At 35.0% G+C, this 21,371-nt stretch overlaps 1 protein-coding gene across 3 annotated transcripts in view; it reads right to left on the reverse strand.

The window, feature by feature from the left end:
* Positions 1-21,371, reverse strand: part of S6kII (Ribosomal protein S6 kinase II) — a 171,323-nt gene that overhangs the window by 11,753 nt on the left and 138,199 nt on the right. For all 3 annotated transcript variants that reach the window (XM_081726796.1, XM_081726794.1, XM_081726799.1), the window contains 5 exons: positions 16,694-16,821; positions 12,761-12,886; positions 8,466-8,555; positions 5,549-5,707; positions 2,154-2,392 (listed from right to left, as the gene is read on the reverse strand). In XM_081726796.1, coding sequence (XP_081582922.1) covers positions 2,154-2,392; positions 5,549-5,707; positions 8,466-8,555; positions 12,761-12,886; positions 16,694-16,821 — 742 coding nt within the window. The remainder of the gene's footprint in view (positions 1-2,153; positions 2,393-5,548; positions 5,708-8,465; positions 8,556-12,760; positions 12,887-16,693; positions 16,822-21,371) is intronic.

Below are 21,371 nucleotides of genomic sequence, written 5' to 3' on the forward strand. Positions count from 1 at the left end.
TTCATTTGTCTCGAATGAAACAATACTTATTAAAAGCAAGAACCACTAACGTATTATAAACACACATGAAAAACAGGATAAATAACTTTAAAAAAAAGTACTATATCCTCTATAGGTACAGATTCAATGAAATTCAAGTCAACGAGTGAAAAATTACAACCAGGTTGAAAACTGAACTTCATTCTGCTGTCTTACCATTTCTTTTTAGATGTACTACACACGTTTACCCATCCAGTTAAGGTTCTGCCACTTACGACTCATGATCTGTATCTCAATGTTTGTGTTTCGTTAACCGGTGTCGACGGTTGAATTAGATTCGTACGAGGTAGTATCAAAAATTTTCGAAACTAGTTCTGTAACACGCAAACAGATGGCAGCACAAGCCTGTACGAACAGGCACAGGGAGCACCGACCTTCATAAGTGAGCGTCTCAAGAGATATTATTCTGTTACAGCGGGAGATGTGCAGCTGATGCTATTCTGACCACGTTTGCGATTTTATCATGGACAGCAAGTTAGAACAACGACCGAACGTGAAATTCGATGTGAAACTGGGCAAATCCGCCAAAGAAACGCCTGACATGATTCAGCAAGTGTGCAGCGATGCTGCAACGAGTCGTTCAAGGTATTTTGAGTCGCACGTGCACTTCATGCGCGGAAGAACATCACTGGAAGATGACGAGAGATCAGGACGATCTTCAATGTGAGCACAATACCCGAAAATGTTGAAACCATTCGGAAACCTGTGCATGAGAATCGTCGGACAACAATCCACAACACTGCTGCCATTATCGGTGTATCATACGGAACAGTACAGGCGATCCTCACATGTGATTTGAACATGTGCTATGTTATTGACAAGAACTCTAGTGTACCATGGATGACCCCTCTCCGGGTCGAGAATCATTAACGTGACGAAACTTGAATAACGGGTACGACCCTGAGACAAAATAACAGTCTCCATTTTGAAAGAGTACATCATCTCCATGACAGAAAAAGAAGAGCCAGGTCCAATCAATAACATTTTTATCCGGAATAGGACGTCTGACATTTTTAGCTCTCGGAGATCCAGGTGACTAGTAAATTCATGATTCATCCTCTGAATGAATGTCAAGAACACCGGATCATCGGAGTCGGTTTCCTTTAATTCTCTGATGATGGTGACATGAGTGTTCTGGTCTTGTATGAAAATTCTCGGTACGAATCTCGCCGATATACGCAGCATTCTTAGGTCTTTGTGTAATATTTGGCGACATGACTCGATGGAGATGTTTAACTTCCTCATCATTTCACGGAGTCAGTCATTCGGTAATGAGATCTGAGAAGTACATCGGCCTGGGCAATTTCTTTCTCATTCTGACTTACGGATAGACGAGCACGACCGGGATCATCATCTACGGATATTCTTCCAGCTTGAAGATAGTTGTGTAGCTCATTGATTCATCACAGAATACTAGTTGGTGATAGTAAGACTATCCATGGCTTTGGATTGATTATTTTAACAAAAGAAACACTGACCAAAGCTTCAAACACACTGTATTTTAAACTATAATATGTAACGGTTTCGGATATCTAACATATCCTTCCCCAGACACTATAGAACATAAATATACATATAAGTATAGTGTGTGAGGAAGGGTATGTTGAATATCCGAAACCGTTACATATTATAGTTTAAAATACAGTGGATTTGAAGCTTTGGTCAAAGTTTCCTTTGTTAAAACAATTGGTGTTGCATTTTTTCCAAGTTTACAACAAAATTTGATACAGATTTGCTGTTCTTTTTCGATCATCCATTTTACAATCCACATGGATCATAGAACACACTGCACGCGATCACGACTCAATACTATTTGGGCTCAGGCGAGCGATAATGCTCTGATGTAATCATGAAGTGTTGATACATGTAGCTGCGATGAAGATTCAGGACTATAATATATATATATATATATATATATATAAAAAAAAAAAAAAAAAAAAGGAAGAAGTTTAAGAATGTGATGAATAGCACTTGCATATAAATAATGAAATGTGGAAAAGACTTGACTATATTATGTTATTTCAGTTAAGATGACTACTTTCTTCTCACAATCAAGTATTTTGGAAGAGTTTTACAATAAATTTTAGTGAACAGTAGTACAAATGAGAGCCTACCCTGCGAGCATGGTAAACAAAAGCACTCCCAAGCTCCAAATATCACATGCTGCATCATATCCTTGCCTCTTGAGAACTTCTGGAGCAACAAAATTGGCTGTGTAACAAGGAGTCATTAGTAGACCATTCTCTGCTCTAAGTTGTTTGGCAAAGCCAAAATCACATATTCTTAGTGACTCCGGGTTTCCACTTTCATCAGCATACAAAAGATTTGATGGTTTTAAATCCCGATGCACTACCTATAAAAAAGTGAGATTCAATACATTAATACAATGACCTGAGTGTCAAATGTGAAGATGGAAAGTGTTAGAGGAATGAAGGCAATAAACGTTAATTTATGTAACATGCGTAGCTGCTAAGACATGACGTTTTTTAAGATTGTGTAAACAGTTCGATTTTGTTATGTTGATAAAACTTAGGTTCTGAATTAAGATTATGAAACAGTTTGTGTTTCTAGTTACTTGAAAATGACTTGTGGAGTTGCCTGAAAATGGAGATTTAGTGGGCGAATGTTCATGGTTTAAGAATAGTAATTAGTGGTTAAGAATAAAATATTCAGACACAAGAAAATATATTCGGAAATATATATATATATATTTTTAAGCTTTTTAATTATTTTCCATTTATTACAATGAAAGAAATTAGCTTCGAAATATACAAACTTCATTTAGTTACATGAAGAAATGAGAAGTAACAACAACACGAGGAAGAGATACATGCCAGAACTTACTGATTAATAATAATAATAATAATAATAATAATAATAATAATAATAATAATAATAATAATAATAATTTTATGAGAGACTGAAAATTTATGTGTCTCTTCATTATTTCGAAAACTGATAATAAGCCAACGGAAAATACTAAGTGAATAATAGAATAGTTTCTACTGTCTTTAAACAATAACTGGGAAAGGATCACAAATTTTGATTTACACTGACTAATGGTATTATACTTCATTTATAAAGCAATCAATATACTTCAGAATACGACATTTTGTTCGGTCCAACTCTTTTCAATTCAAAATTTTCTTAGTTTCTAAAATTTCTCTAACGAAATAAATCTGTATTTTATAATAAGTATTAGTGTTTTATTTCGTTTTGTGTCCTTTACACTTTATAAATTAAGTTATTACCAATAACTTCTTCATTTCGTTCTCTTCTATTGTTTTGTTTTGTTTCTTCGGTAAATGTGTACCAAAAGAGTCCATTCTAACATACGGGTTACTAGAAGTCTGGTTGAAAATAAATTTTTAAAACATCGAGTATTACCTCTATGAGCTAAGACGAAACAATAGACTAGAAATGTGCAAAATTATTATTTATTCAATATTCTTGTAAATGTAATCGGCTCGTTACCACATATTACGTCTAATCCAGTACCACTGTTTTTTTTTTTTTTTTTTTTTTTTTTTTAATCTCTTTGGGAGATAACTATTTTTGCACCAACATTGTAACAAGCCTATATAGAGTATTCCACAATGAAACTAAAAAGTAATAGGGAAATCTAACATTTGGGTTTCGAAAAATTCAAGACAGCTTTTTTCTTATACGCACCTTACGGTTTTATGCCTTTACAAAACTTTCAATTTTCTTCAGAATTCCGAATTTTTCCAAGACATCATACAGCGTGTCCTTTTTAGCCCAATCATTTACATTCCTAAAGTATATACGAATAGTTAGTGACTAGTATTGTCATATTCTAATATTATGCCCTTAATACACAGGTGATCTCATTTGAGAACACATCTTATATTTATTGTCCGATCGAACAAAATTCGTAGAACAGGATTTGTCGGTACAAACCATACTCTAGCAGTCTGACAACATCGGATGCGACGAATCTAGAATGTGTTACAATCTGCTGTGTATGTGTGGAGGTCTGAGTCTGTAATGGCAATACGACAGCAGAAACTCCTGTTGTGCGATTAGGAACATGACACCGACCCTGATCGTATTGCCGACTGCGAGTCGTCTGGAGTATCATTGATTGTACACAATGAGAAGCAGCGAGTTCTCAAAAAATCACTCAGAGGCCCCGCGACGCACCAGGAAGCGCTTGAAAAGGAATTCATTTGGATCATTCTAATTGACAAGACAATGACTATCAGTGCAATAGTGGTTTTCCATGGGTGTAACGAACACAAAACAACTCACTATTGAAGCAGGGATCTGCGTTTCCGCTCTCCTCGAACACGATTACACTTGACACCTGTCATCAAGAACGTCTACAGTAGTAGTAGCAGGGGAGACTAAGAATAGAATAAAGTGGCACTCTGCATTCGAATCGGATGATACATTATCAAATTAATGTAAAATATTTTAACAAAATATTTTTTCCCTGATTTTATCGCATTAAGAATTCGTAAGATCGGCCAACTTCAGCATGCAGTAAAGTTTGTATTCGTTGCGGAATTGAGTAATGGTCAACTATTTTCAGAGTAATGGTTGACCATCTCTGGACTGCAGGACTGACTGACATTAGCGATGATCGAGGAAGTCTGTGCCCGAGTCGCGCTCTAAAACTGATCATAAACTTATGTTTCAGTCAGATTAAACTGGCCTGGGGAAGTATTGCAGATCATCCTGGCGTTCCTCAAACTACGCATGAATAAATTCAGCTGTATTTACCGGCGTATTCTCATCTCGGAAGTTGTATCCTTATTAGAAAACATCTGCGCCATAGGATACAACTGGTCACCTAAATGTCCACATAATCACTGGTAGTAATTTAGGAACCAACGGAATACCACCAAGTTTCTGCCAACATCAGCAGAGAGCTAGCGCCATGTTTAACAGTAGGAACTACACCACACATACATCTAACCGGTTATTGAAAACAAAGATGAGATGTCTCATCAGGACCCTACTACTTTCTTTTAATTACAGGTGGTTCATTTTTTATATTCTCGGCACTATATTTTTGAAGCTACCACATTGGCGCAGTGATCAAAATCTCAATCCGATGGCGGAAGTTGAGGTTATGAAGCTTTCGTAGGATTGTAATTTCAGAAACACATCGTTTCAGATGGGGTAGTGTAGCATTTGCTCTACAGTTCTTTGTGACAATTCTCTTCAATATTTGGCGATTCTTTGTATCTAAGCTTGATTACCATTATTTTAATAACTCTCTCTGCAAAACTACTCTGCACAACTCCTTCATGGCTATACGGCTAGAGTACCAATGGGAATTCATGTAGTTCGGATCCAATGTCAAGCTGCAGATTTATGATTCATAGCCTCACTTCTAAAAGGAACGGTAAACTCCCATCCAGCCAACCTAAAAAGGACTCTACAGGAAGAAAGTAACTTTGAAGTTGGATTCTCTAGAAGGAAAACAGCTTCGAAGTTGTAAATTCGTAACGAAGAAGGTAAATTATAATTCTAGGCTTACCCCATTTTGGTGTAAATACTGGACAGTTTGAACTACAATCTTGAGAACTGCACTCGCTTCCCGTTCTGAAAAAAACTTTTGCCGAAGAATTTTGTCCAACAGTTCTCCTCCTCTCATTAATTCCATAACAAGATAGACATGTACTTCATCTTCATACACCTACAAAAAGAAATGAAGTATAAATTATGGTTAAAAAAAGAAAAAAAAAAAAGAAATTTAAGTCTTTGAATTAAAATTCTTTATTAATTTAAAGAATGCACATTTTTTATTTATTGACGGACTTTACACGTTTTGTTTTAGAATCAGATACTGGTAGCAGTGCACAGTGCAGATTATTAGCAACTTACATATTATCTCAATTATATTCAATTGCAACATTTTTGCACTTAGAAATAATAGATTATGTTTCAATAAACGATGTTTCAATAACTGTTTGACATAACATATAGAAACATTAGAATACTTACTGAGAATGGCTAATCAGCCCTAACAATAATCACCATACTACAAACATTAGAATACTGAAAATACTTCCGCTTCGCGTGAACTTTTATTTCATTAATAATTTGTATGTTAAAATGAGCACAGTATTTTCCAGAATTGTTTTTAGTTCAATTTACAGTGGAATAAAGTAAAAATTAAAAATAAAATAAAATAATAAAAAAAAAAAACTTCGAATGAATAATTACATACGAATTTACACCAATAAATGTATAAATTATTAATATAATTGTTGGACGAAGGAATCTTAACAAGCAATGCGATCATATCATACACTACAATAAACATACGAACACTTGACAAATAATTTGGCACCGAATTTCCATAACTTTAGTTAATAGAAACCATATAATCAACAAAGTCAACAGTAGTTCTGGTTATGGCAACACTGCAAGTTCAAAAATTAAATAAGACAGGCATCATTAGCTTATTTTTAGTGCTTCATAATCCAATTTTCTTAGCTTTAATCGTCTTGCAGCATTACTATTTATATACATGTTATCTCAAGTTGGAATTTTCGTGTACTTGGATTTTCTCGGGTTCTCTCCATTCGTCCTTCCACATTATCATTTTCATTAATCATCGTCTCTTTTAGCCTTCAAGGTACAATTACGAAGTAAAATTAGAAATTTATTTTCATTTTTCTCAAGCTAAAATTCTACTCCTCTGAGTTTAGAAAATAAAAACAATGAATAAAGTAGATCATCATTTTATTTGAGGAAATATCTGCTTCAAAATGTTACCAGACACCCGATAACGAAATTTCGCAGATGATTACACCCAATCTGCGCATTTAAGGTAGCAATTTTATCATTAATTTAACTCACTGCATATTTATACTTTAATATTTTAACATATTTTAATTCCTTTATAGTTATAAGCAAAATTTTTAAATTAAAAGAGTCACATGAAATAACCAACATGACTGGAATTTTCGAAGACAGTCAGTTTTTTTTTTTTTTTTTTTTGTATTTTTAACATACTTTTATTTGTGGAACATTTATTCATAGATATATTCATACCGTAAATTTTGTTATGTACGGTTATATACGTATCTCACAAGACCATTTTATTTTAAAAGCCGTTGGTGCTTATCACATAATATGTCCTTGTCTTTTGGTATATAGCTATCAGGTTCGCATTTAAGATAGAGGCCATCTAGAATTTTGAACACTTTCTAATAAAATGGAAATCATTCTCTCAAGTTTTGTTTCCTCTCACATTCTAATATCATCAATTTCTTCATAATCATTCATTTCATTAATCACCCGTCTACCTTACCCTCCAGAACAACTGTGATTCACAAAACTGAAGGTTTTATTTAATTTTCTTACAGTTCAAAGTAATGAAAATTTTTCTAGGACAGAAAGATGTATTTGAAACATTCCTTACTAAAATTACATGTGCATCTCCAAACAAGGCTTTGGGAATTTAGATAAAATGAAACAAAAATTAAATGATTCTTATACCAAAGTTTTTACAAGTAAGGAGATCGTTTAGGATACTATTAAGCATAGAATAGCAGCAATGCAATGCTAAGTCACAAAACAACTGAAAACTAGAAACGTATTTCACAAAAGCATGATTGAATTGCAATGAGCATGTAGGTTAGTGAGTGTCTGGACTGTAGTATGAAAGTCTGTTTTCATTCTTATATTCGTGTTCTTATTTACCCCTTCTTATTTTAAATTTTCTATTTTAAAAACTGGAACTTAGTGAAAATATTTGTCTTTAAAAAATATGATACTTTTTCAACATACATAAGAGAACATTTACGGTACGTACAGCATATTTATTGGTTGTTAACGTTTAATAGTGTATATATACAAGTTATGGTTGTTACAAATTCGATATTTACGCCTTGTTTGGAGTTCTAGTTCAATGAGAACTAATGCATGGTCTATCCAACCTAAAAAAATATAACTGTAATTTGTACGTATTAATTAAGCTATAAAATTGTTTTGTTTTCTAAATGTTACTAATATTGCTCTTTGTATTCATCGGATACTCTATCAACTTTTCATTATTATTTGTTTTTCGAACGACTACCTTAAACTCAACTGAAAAATATACAAACCATACTGTTATATACATATAACGCGATAATTCGACGTTTGAAATTTTCTTTGTAGCTGAAGTTCATAAAAGTTAGATTTTAAAGAACGAAAAAAAGGAAAAACGAAAGAAAGAGGCAGTGAATCAATTAATATGTTATAATTAGGGTCTGTTAGTTTTTGTTACTAACTCGAAATTTAGCTTATGACTAAAACGTCTCTTACAGTATTCACAAACCTGTATACGTTTCTTATAGTATATATATACGTTTTACTTAATATTTTAAAAAGGTTGGCGAAGTTAATCTACATTTTGATTTTTAACTTTCTTGTGCCTTAATTCTTACACCATATGTACTTACGTCTCTCAATTTCACAATATTAGGATGGTGACCATGACGGAGCAAAACTTCAACTTCTTCATGGCAGTCTCGTTTTGTTTTATCTATGATCTGAAATAATAATAATAATAATAATAATAATAATAATAATAATAATAATAATAATAATAATAATAATAATAATAATAATAATAAATAAGTAGTACAAACCATGTGGTTGCAACTAACAACTTTCAAAGTGGATATAAAGAAAACAAATTTAATTTTCTAGAATCTACCTGCAATATTAACATACGACCACATAGACAGAATCCCTTATATCGAGACCTTGTTAACTTTTAGGTCGTTTGCACACGGCAACGATAATATCGGTGGAAGGGCCGATAATGTCGGCGGTGGAATCGACTTCAATGAACTCATATTGTAGCTTGCACACGCCACCGACATTATCGGCCGATCTTCCGACACGGCAGACGCTGTCGGCCAAGCCCCCGATATTGCCGGCGATATCGCCGACACTGGTTTCGTCAGGGGCAATGTTTTCTTATGATTGGATGCACATGCGGCCGATAATGTCGGCAGGCCAGTGGTTTACGTTAAGAGAGTGTGTGACAAGGCGCTGTGTATTCTTCTTTCGTTTCTTGTCTTTGGAATTTTGTTGTTTCCGTTTTTTCTATTACAATTGTATAATATTATTATATTATTTTACAGTTTCTGTTTTGGAGTAGCTAATTCCCTTTATTAAATAAAGTACAAAATGTGGAAAATCTGAAGAGTACTGGTTTCCCTCTAAATAGCTATTATGAAATACAGAGTGTCCAATATACAATGCAACTCGGAGTTTGAGATAGAACTTTTGAACCTGAAGCAATACACAAATAATGGTTATACTAAAATGAAGCTTTACTCATGCATATATTTTAAAACTAGGAAGCAATCATTGAAGTACACTAGGAACCACACAGTGTTGCCAGATGTAACCGAAGGTGTAAATTAATTTTTTTTTGAAAAATATGTAAATTGACTCGTAACTCATACGTATGGATGTTCTGTCGTTAATTTTCAGTTTGTTTAGTTGGAGTAGCTTGTAAACTATGGATCAGAAAAAAAGAATTTTTCATTTCCACCAATAACTAATCAGGTAAGGCCTTTGTAAGGGGAAACTAGGGAAATCGTAGTCTTCATTAACTAACATTTCGAATTGGCAACATTGCTGATGTTTCAGCGAATCAAAAGGTGTGTTAAGGACCTGTCTACATTATGCAATTTCTAAAAAAAAAAAAAAAAAAAAAAAAAAAAAAAAAGTTTTTGTAGTCCTTGTTTTAAAAAATAATTTTCCCGATTATTATTACTTTTATTTGTTTTCATATATGGATAAGATTTTTAGAAACACAGTGCAAAATATATTGTATGTGTCGATTACTTCGCTCATCACCGGCAACAATAGTGTCGGGGCTTCCAGCGACATTGTCGGCGACGTGTGCAAAGTACGCCGACATTGACACCGATATTATCGGGGCTTCCGCCGATTTTGTCGGTATCGTGTGCAAACACGCTTAGGATCCAAGAAAGTAGAAATTAGGATAAGGTTCAACTGAAAAAGTACTAATGGCAAAAAGAAAATGATCAATGGTACGCACTATAACATAAACTAAAACAATGAACAAGCATTAAAAAAAGTGAGAAACGCGAAACAGAAATTTAAAAAAAATCACACGTAAAACAACGTATCTATATAATACGACTGTACACTGCACTAAACTTTCTAAAAAAAATTATAACGGACGATCTGATAAAGAAACATCATACTATCAGTAAACTACTCTTTCTAAGTAAAAAATAGATTATGCCATAGTAGGTGTTTATTATGAAAGATAGTAAAGTCATGATTAATAATTATTAATACACTAATGAATAATCATAGAATACAGTAAAATATTAACCCACCTCGCTAGTCTAGTGGCTAGTGAGTGTTTTTTTTTTTTTTTTTTTTGTGTGTGTGTGTGTGCACATGGTCAATACCCAATGGGAGAACCTTAAATTTGAACGTAGAAGATAACCAAAAAGAAGTTCTCGCAGTTTTTGACGTCCCATTAATCATGCGCTCAGAGGAAACGAAATGATACCCGTACCTGCCAAGCGATCAGGAGTTAGTCTAACCATCAACCTTCAATAATACAGGCATGTTGCGCGCACACAGTAGTCATAGCTCGACCAGTGTAGAAGAGCAATGGAAATATCGAAGCAGCTTGTTCGCGTGTGTGTGTTCTTGTACGACTATAAAGTGGGCCTGTCAGCTCCCCCATCAAGCCGCGGCATTGCCTGACATTTGGAGAGAATGTCTTGAATAAACGCACCGCCAGGCATTGGTTCCAGAAATTCTGTTCGAAAGATCTGTATCTTTCGGATGAACCTTGCAGTGGACGACCACATGTGTTGGATGACTAGGCCCTAAAAGCAGCTATCGAGGAGGATAGTTATTTAATGTGTAATGAACATGCAGAGAGGTTCCATGTTTCCGGTGAAACAACTAGACTGTACCTGCATGGAATAGGAAATCATACAAGTTAAGGAAGTAGGTACCCCACACACTGCCGGCAGCCAACAAGGAACAACGAGTGACAACCTGTTTGTACTTAATTGGCACCTGAACACACTCATCTGTGATCGTTTGCTCACTGGTGTAAAAAAGTGGGTCCTCTATGACACTCCCTAGCGTACCATATCGCCAAGTGATCATGTTCCTCACACCTCAAGACCACCTCTGCACCCACGAAAGGTTATGTTCTTTGTATGGTGAAAGTGTCGGCAAGTGGTACATTACTAGCTCTTCCACCTGGTCAGACCATCACACCTCTACTCTCAGCACTTAACAATAGGTGCACCGTGAATTGCGGCAGGAGACGGCATTGGTGAATCGCAAAGGTGTGCTGTTCCTGCACGATAATGCTATGCCACACTGCCTTCGTCGTGACCAGCTACTTGGCCAAATCTAACGTGGCAACGCTGCCCCAGCCATCATACAGTTCCGACCTTGCTCCCTCAATTTGTTTTTGTTTTTCTATTTGAAATCCCTCCCGAAAGCTCATAGTTACAGAACAATTGACGACATGGAAGCAGTTTGTGAAATTACTTTAAACACACTTCCTGTACAAGCCTTCCAGAATGCCTTCGCAGATTGGAAATCCCGCTGGCAAATATGTATCAACGCAGAAGGAATATATATTGAAGAATTTTTACGTACAGGTATTATTATGTAAATATATATATTTTTCATATTAGTAGACTTAGTGACATTACTTTCCGCACAGACCTTGTATATTGAATTCTGGGACAATAAGATAACGGCGAGATAGAAACCTTCATCTTCCAAACAAACAATATAAAACAAAAAATAGGTTGTCCGCGCCCACAAACCGAGATATACCGTCACAAGTATTCACAGTACAAAGTATTTCTGCACTTGTGATTCCTGGCGAGTCCTTCTTTTTTATATCTTAGATCAGCGTTTCCCAACCGGTGTGCCGTGAATGGGGCGCTGGTGTGCCGCGGGGAAATCCAAACAAAATTATTAATTCTATAAAAATCAAATTACAAGACATAAGGGAAAATGGATATTTGTATTTCACATTACTATGAACCTCTACTATGAATCTACAATTTTAAGTTTCATACCGTGTTACTCTTGTGTACAATTTTAATGTTGTAGAAAGTATTTGTTATCATTGTTGTGACTATTGTTCCTCCTTTATTGTTGCAGACTATTTCGTAACTTGAAATTTTAAAATATTATTCAATACTTTCGACAAAGCAAACATGCATACAAATTACATTTGTGTTTTAAGAGTAAAAGAGATTTGTTTGTCCTTCTTTATTTGGTGATGTATCTTGTTAGTGAATGGTTGGATACAGTTTTCGAAAAAGAAAGCGTAGTTTTGCAAACCTGAGTCCAATATGTCATTGAATTGTTTTCTATTTTTAAATAAGAATAAAAAATAAGCATAATGATTTACCACGGGGGAAAACCAGTGATCGAGCTTTCGTCTCTGAGGAGATCAGTAATCACAGAAAAAAATACCACGGCATTTTATATTTACAAATAACAATATCTATGAGTGTGCCGCGAGAATCCAAGTTACACCCGTAGTGTGCCGCAAGTTGAAAAAGGTTGGGAAACGCTGTCTTAGATGTATTTATTTTATTTTTATTTTATCCTTCGTGACCAAGGCTGCACAGCAATACCGGAAGTCTAAAAGTACATGAATTATTCTGAAATTAAAATCTGAAGTTAGAAAGAGATGACTGATTTCACTTACCTTTACAGCATATTCGATCCTTGTTGCTTTATGAACACACAGTCTGCATACTGAGTAACTCCCAGTTCCAATTTCCTCTTTCAATTCATATTCATCTGTTACACTGTTTGGTTTAACATACGAGAGCTACAGAAAAGGGAAGTAAAGAAAGCAATTTATTTCTCGAGTTTTAAATCCAGACTAATATACTATACAGAATTGATATGAGCTAATAGCAACCATTAACACAATGTGAAAATTAAAATATCGTAAGTCTTCGTTTGATATGTAGATCTGACGCAGTTATTATTATTTGAAAGAGTACAACTTTGTGTTTTGTTGGCACACTATTAATTTGATGGTAGTGCAGAATACATCAGACTTAAACCCCTGTTCATATTTGCATCGTACAAAATTTCGAAATCTTTTATTTGCTTATTTAAAAATTATCGGGGCGTTTCAAGATAAATGGTTCACTCTCTATATATAGCATCGTAGTACTAAGTACAATATATGATTCTCATAAATAACTGCATTTTTAAGATCTGGAATGTATATTCAGGTGCTTACAACTGAGTTTTCGAAGAAATTTCACACCCCGGGAAAATTCCTACAAATCATCTTTTTCTTCTTTGCTACAGCTGACTTACCTTGGATTTTAAAAATTTACTTATTATTTTTCTATTGTCATATATATACTACATTGCCATTAATGGCAGATCACTTCCTGAAACACAAGTAACCTCGTCCGAACGTAACAAATCCATCACTTATGGAGACAGAAAAAAGTGTGCGCTTGGGGGAAACGTCATAGAGCGATAGCTGTTAAAATGAGCGAACGGTGAGATTTAAACGCAGCCGAAAGGGGCATGACCACTGGAGAACAAAGATTCGGTCATTCAATACGTGAGATATCCAGCAAGTTCCAGACCCCACGTGCTACAGTGTGTGATATAATGGTGAAATGGGAATGCGAGAGAGTAATCAAACCGCAGTCCCGACCAGAGACGCTACGAAAATTGTCTGATAGGGTAGGTGATATTTCGGAGAACTAGTAAAAACACTTTCAAAAAAAGTTGTTGGACACCGTAGCCACAGAATTCCGGTCAGCATCTGGGAGCGATCCCAGTCTGCAGTCCATCTGCACGATTGGACAGTGAAAGATCATTATGTGGAGTGAAGAATTACATACATATTGTAGCAATCCGATGGATGTGTGTGGACCTGGCGCATGTCAGGTGATACCTACAGAACTGCATTGTTCTCACTGTGAAACTTAGCGGTGCAGGAATCGTGGTCTGGACTTTGTTTGTTTGTTTGTCTGTTTGGATTGAGATCCTTGTGTTAGTGGCTGGAACCATGAATACGGATGCCCATCCAGCAATATTAGACAATTCTGTGTAACCTATCGTTTGGCAGTGGGCTGCGTTTTAACATGACAATAGGAGCGGCGATAAAGCGCATATCATCACAGAGTGGTTAGTACTTGCTGGCCCCGAGTCTCGACCTTAACCTTACTGAACATCTTTGGAACGAACTGGCAGGCCGATTGAGAGTCCGACTACAATATCCCACAACCACCATCGTACTGTTTGACATGTGGAAGAAAGAATGGAGGATAATACCTGCCGAAGTCTATCACAATCTTGTGAGAAGTCCTCCTAGTAGGATAGAGACTGTCGTCACGGCGAATTGTGGATGTACGGTATACTAACTCCTTATTAGAGCAAGTAAGCACGTTCTTAGTGGTGTTCGGTCATTAATGGCAATATAGTAATAATCATTAAAGAGTAGTACTGCTGTTTCACTACAAAATAATAAGTAAACTAAGCATATCTCTGAGTGTTCTTATAGCAAGTTAAACCAATCAGGTAATACTGCATATAATAATAAAAGGAGGAAATAACCGGATTTTCACACACTAAATCATCTGTAGGTGTGAATTCAATGACATGACGAAAGAGTGAAAAAGTGGATAACTGGACCGAGACTCAAATCCGGGATCTCCGGCGTGCTGTGCCGATGCGTAAACCATTAGGCCGAAGATCCCGGGTTCGAGTCGATCCAGTCATCCACTTTTCACTCTCTGTATATCAGGTAATACTGTACTTTTAAGCTACAGCTCTTTCGGAATTTAAAACGGTGGTAAGTAGAGCTACACAAAAACGATGTATAAAATTTAATAAAAGAAGAAATAGAAAACGCTCCAACAAAATCATAACCTGAATAGCCTATGTACTAACATCAACAGCAAGTCAGCAGCAACAGAAAAATTTAATAGAAATTAACACAGCATCCAAGAAGATATTCGGAAATATAATCAACGCAATAACCACTACTGCAGGACAACTTTACATCACCCGAACATTCGCCGAAACAGTAAAACAGAAGCCTACTACAGACGACCAAAGAACAACGCAATAGGAGCAGCGCGGAGTAACCAAAGAAGTGCAAGAGAGAAAACCACGCAGTTGTGACTGATGCAAACCGATGACGACGAGGTCCATGGACAATGATAACAGATTTGCATGCTTAAAAAATAACAGATCCCCACTAACAAAACACTGCTTCATTACAGACAACACAGGTATAATTAACAGACTAAGTTAGATTTTGACACATTTTATTACCTTATTACCGACATGTTTACACGGATTTTTGCCACCCCTTCCAGTGTAGTTTTGCCATGTAAATTGCCTATGCATGCAGCATGACCGATTACGTTTTTTTCCACTGAATTCCAGATTTTTTGTCCCTCTATCAAACTGAAAATAACTTTTCTCTCGTGATTGCCTATCAACTAACTTACTCTTCTTTCTTTGTATCTTACACATTATAACAGATCCGCATGTAAATGTCTCCGTATAGATAGACGCCCCGACATACACTTCCTCTCAACAGCTATTTTAATGTACTAGCTGCATGTGAGAAGAGGCATGCAGATAGATGTTGAGGCCTTACTCTCTGTCAGGACTCAGGCTTTCCTGAGGAAGGGGGGTCCTTATTTATAACTTTTCTGTTTCTGTTTTTCGATTTCTTCATTACAATCCCTGAAGATGAATGCGATGTCTGTATTCGAAACGTGGAATGTCAATACCTTCACCTGGCTGAAAGCCCGAGAAAACTTATTAATATCACGTCGCCAAGAAAAATTCAATTATTTCTTCGATTTGTCCTCTTGGAAATCAAAGGGGCCTCCCATTTCATACTATCACCGTCTGCTCAATTCACTGCATAAAGCGATTCTATTGTTCCTCATTAGTACGAAGTTTCCCCTAACACACCATTGCCAATACTCTGGCGCTGCGGTCGCCGCCTAAGCGTTGTCAAACCAGACTATAACGGCAATCCTGCGGCGAGGACCACCAAAAATTTATACGACGAAATCCCATAGTTCATATAAATTTATATAGCAATTACTAGGCTACTAATTTATCGAAAACCATTTCTTACACTGCATCAATATATTACCTTTTTATTATATCGCGTAACAAATTAAATATTTATACACTTCAAAAGTTGTGCATGTAGTTTATACAAGATGGTTCCGGAATTATATTGATATTTTGTTGCTATGACAACGAATCTCCCTATATTAATACATATATTAACAGCTAGGCAATTACATTTTTATATATCCTTTTTCTCTATGTATTTCTTCTTCTTTTTCTTTAGTAGCTTATGCATCAATTGAAAGCACATTCTGCCCAAAGATGTTGAAATATAAGTAGAAAAATACATGTATCATTATAAGACATCTGACGTGTTTCCAACGCCAGGTGTTTCCGTTTTGATATGTATGTGTGTCTACTCTTTCCTTAGCTTGGAAAACTAGCAATACTCACTGATAACACTAAATATTCTAAGAAACATATATATCCAAACAACTCATTACGGACTTAAATTTACAAAATAAATGCGAAGATATTTTTAAATTGTGTAATTTATACTTACTTTAGATACTGTGTAATCAGAAATTCTGTCTTTGTCGCCTGTTTGATCTTCTAGTAAGCATGGCGCTACAAAACTAAATCCTCGAAAGAGTTCGTGAGCCGTCGCACTAGGAGGTACTCCAGGTGAATCTAAAAGGAAATAAGAATAATAAAATGAAAATATACTTCATCTTATAATAACGCTAAAACTGCTAGTATAACATTAATACTTCAAATATGACAGTCAACAATACCATCTATGAGATCTGATTAAAAAAATCATCATGCTTCAAATCAGATCTCAATTTATTCGAACACAAAAATCCATGAATATGTATTTAAAGTAAGGCTCATTGTTGCACACAACGAAAAAAAAAGAAATAAAACTATAATGTTGTACCTTTATGAATATCTACTTCTATTTCTAAAGAACGGAATCAATTGTTTACTCAGTTCCAACCTTCTTTCTATCATTTTTTCCACTTAATAAGTGTAGTAAGTGTCTGCGATTACTTCGAGTTAAGACTCCATAAGTGTATAAAATTCTTATAAGTGTATAAAATTCTTATTTAAAAGTCATTCTATAGTACTTTAGTACATAGCTAACATACTTCAAAAACTATTAATATTTCGATGCACGAATAAGCTGGAAAGCTACACATAATGAAATTAAATTTTTAGTGCAATCTTTAGTTGATTGTAAGTAATGTGTTCATTTGAATACTGACTCTAATAGGAGGATTATTTATGTTGAAGGGTAAATGACCACAATTACTTGAACCAAAACACACTGATTTCGACCTCTTTCAAGTCAAATTATTTAAGATTTATATCATAGTATTTTAAATGAATCAGGATGTCTGTGAACTTCCGGTGACATTCTCTTGACCATGTATTACATTTCGTGTCCTATAAAACTATTTTAAAAATTCTATTATTATCTATAAATAACCTAATTTGAGCTAAGAAGCCTTGTTTTATTCTAACCCAAAGTACAAATAACCGGTCATTATTTCTTCGTACTTGTTATCCACTATCTAATGGACTTAAGAGTATTTTCCTCAATCACATCCTCATTACCACTTACGATAAAAATTCACCAACAATGATAACGTTTCTTTTAAACTGAATCAATTTTCAGTTGAAGTAGTGCTGCTTCTTCAATCTGGCTCCACAAATTATTCCCCCTTGCTTCCAGGGGTCTAATCTCTTTCTTAGTCCTATTAAGTTTCTCTCTTTTCTTCCACTGTCATCTTTTTCGTCGTCGAAGCTTTTTTCTGTCGCGATGACAACCGTACAGCCAGTTATACTTTTAGCAACTTTACCATACACAAGTGGGTGAACACATAGAGGTCAATCAATATCAAATCGACCAGTGATGGTTGATGGCAAAAATTATAACTTATTGACTTTTGTACACAAAGTTGTACTATACTTAGAGAGTTGAAAACAAGTATTCCTTCTTTTCTTAGATGTCCAGTTTCTTTCTGAATGGCCATTTTGTATGGGCATGTACGGCTATTTTGCACTTTACAAAGGTTTGCTGTAGCTCCGTTATTTTTTAAGATATCATAAATTTTTAATCATACTATTACTGAGGTTACTTTCCTGAAAAATGTCTTTTCTACACCTATATGAAACTTATTTCCCCAACTTCATTTTGGTTTGTATGTTTTTATTACTAGAAGAAATATTTTTATTTTGATAATTCTATAGATGAGTTTGCTGTAGGTGCTTTAAGAAAACGCCACTGAAGATAAGGAGTTCCCATTGAAAATCTCAGCAGTTATTAAATAAAAGATGTATACCAAGATTAATCCAAATGAATGTTTCTTCATTTTGTTGTTTATTCGGAACTTTATCATCCATGTTCAATACCGAGGCTACATATATGAGACGCAGACTAACCGTCTAACATGAGATACGAATTACACGTACCTTACCGAAACTGAATTAGGAAGCACAGACAAAAAGTACATGATACTCACTCGGTTACTCGCAACACCTTTCACAGCCTGATGGGAAGGAAAATATTTGTTAATATTGCTTACGAAACTATGGAGAAAAAAATGACACGTTAGTTGCACTTGCAAAGATCATAGTGAGCAAGGATGAAATATTCCTAAACACTATCACACGTAAAACTACTAATTAAAACCTTTCTACATTGTTGAATAAAAATAAAATATACTATCTATCTTAGTTTAATGTCCCACGATTATGCGCAGAGGCTAAGATAGACGTTGATGATGATAATGAATGAAATGATGGAATAAAGAAGTGTGTGTGTGTATGGGGGGGGTGGGGGGGGAAGACGAGAGAATCAAGAGGAAGCCCGCGCACATGTGTATGTCCATCACAAAGTTCACTTGACGTGAGCTTGAACTGACCTAGAGACTCTACGTATCAGAGGAAAGTGAACTAAGTCACCCAATAATGAATATCGAAATGACTGAAGACGCACTGAGTGCTTGAAGTAAAATTCCTCTATAACAGCAGATAGGATCTATCGCTTCTGTATTTTTCTAGAATATCTCTACATATTTCTTGTATCCCTTCCTGATTCAGCTGGTTCGTTGGTAATGTCTGATCGATATTTCAGTTAACACATTTATTTAAACTGCAAAAGTAGAAAGTGATGCTTAGTGTACTTAGTGCGTATGATGATGTACAGCAAAACAAAAAATACAATTTTCCTTGTTAATAGTATTTATGAACAAAAAATAATCGCATATTCATCTTTAAATTACAGAAAACTACTAAAATCGGTTTACTTCATTCAGAAGATACTGACAATCGAAGCTAACTTATTTGGCCACTTGTACAATCACGCTGAAAAGTGTTTGAACGCACCTGTTTTTCGGAAGTTCTATACCCTGTCTTTTAAGTAGGATTGTAGCAAAATACGGAATGTGTTATTCATTCTCTTGATTCCTTTTTGCGTAACTATGAACGAACATATACTACCTACAACAGTATATGAGAAATATTAAGTTTTTGTTTTTCATTTGTAGAGGAAGGGGGGGGGGGGTTACATTGTTATACAACAGGAACTTGGTTTCAGGCATGAACTTGCCTACACTGAACATAACTGAATGCGTCCTGACGTTGTCATGTTACAACTGTTTTAAATATCTTGTTTTAAGTCGAAGATGATGTGCACAACACAAATCACAGCCAGATGGGAGTGATTCTAATACTGCTATTCCCACTTCATGCACAGAAGGAAGTTTGAATATATACATAACAGCAGATAGAACACTTCAGTTTTCCTCTTGATTCCTAATTAAGCTATTGGATAAATTACCAACGTATTTATCTTCACATTGAAGACACCCATATTACACTTCGACGAAGAAATTAACCATTCATTCTTCTTAATCACTTAAAAACTAATATTTATACCAAATAAAACAAAATATAAGCCACTTTAACTGCAAAGTAAACGCTTATCACTATTGATTAGAAATTGAAGTTGGTGCCTTCCATTTCAATTCAGGCAGAGAATGTACCATCACCATCTCCGATATTGTTGAAACTTTTTTTTATAGCAACTAGACATGTTTTTAAGAGACCCATATTTCTTTTTGTTTTGTCGAAAAAAATTTTCCCGCTATGTAATGGGCCATTAAAGACGGGAAGTACAATTTATGAATTGTAGAAGACATGAAAAATGGTCAACTTCGGAGCCTCACCATTCGGCTATGGAGACAGGTAGAGTTATAATTCTTGTTGTGGTATGTACATAGGAATATAAATGAACTATTTCTTATTTATAGTTTGGTTTGCGCATGCCTATCTTTTTGTACATAAATTAACAAATGAACGTCAATTTATCTGAAAAGTCGAAGTTTGCGAATTTTTTTCGAGCACTCCCGGTTCGAATTTTAAAATTCTGTTTTTACGGCTGGTAAGACCTAGTTACCCGCTTTATATATATATATCTAAAAAAAAAAAAAAATATCGCTTCTGTGGGCAGCCGTTTTGTTGCAAAAAATTCGAGAAATTGTAAAATTTTCATAAATCGCTATTTTTGGGCGCCATTTTCTCGAAAAAAACGTTTTTTAAAATTCTGAAATTTTGTCAGATGGTTCAACTTTACATGAATAATAAACACACCAAATACCATTCTCGACCAATGCTTCATGAATTAACTGCAGTCTTTTAAAGTTAGCGAAGTTTCGTTAACTTTGATGTCACAGTTAGCAACACTGGGAACAATAAAAGTGCAATGATTTGATGATGTTTGTGGTTCACATTTATTAAATGAAGAATAAAAGGTTTTCTTGACTGTTTTTTTATCATTTTGATCAAAAAGGCTCTCAGAAATAGTAAAATGAGCCTCCCCCTACTCCGTTTTCTTAAACCTACGTAATCTGAGGTGGAAATTACGATTACGAAACACACAAATTTTAAGTTTACTTGAAATGGCCATCCAATAAATTCTGATGATCTATAAAAAGCCTGAACTATTACCTCAGTATGATTTGGAATGTTTCAGAGAAAGTCTCAATGAAGTGCGATGTCATTACAGTGATCGAAAAAGGACAAAAAGTTAAAAAAATCGAAACGTGTTCTTACCCGTTCCAAAGAATTTTACTAACTTTTTAAACAGAACAATCCCAACATAAGAATGGGTCACTCGGAATTTTATAGTATTCGAGTAAAGTGGGTCAGTCTGCAACCTGCGAGGGAAATTT

The sequence above is a fragment of the Thermobia domestica genome, chromosome 1, assembly GCF_964235325.1.
Source record: "Thermobia domestica chromosome 1, izTheDome1.hap1.1, whole genome shotgun sequence".
Classification (NCBI taxonomy): Eukaryota; Metazoa; Arthropoda; class Insecta; order Zygentoma; family Lepismatidae; genus Thermobia; species Thermobia domestica.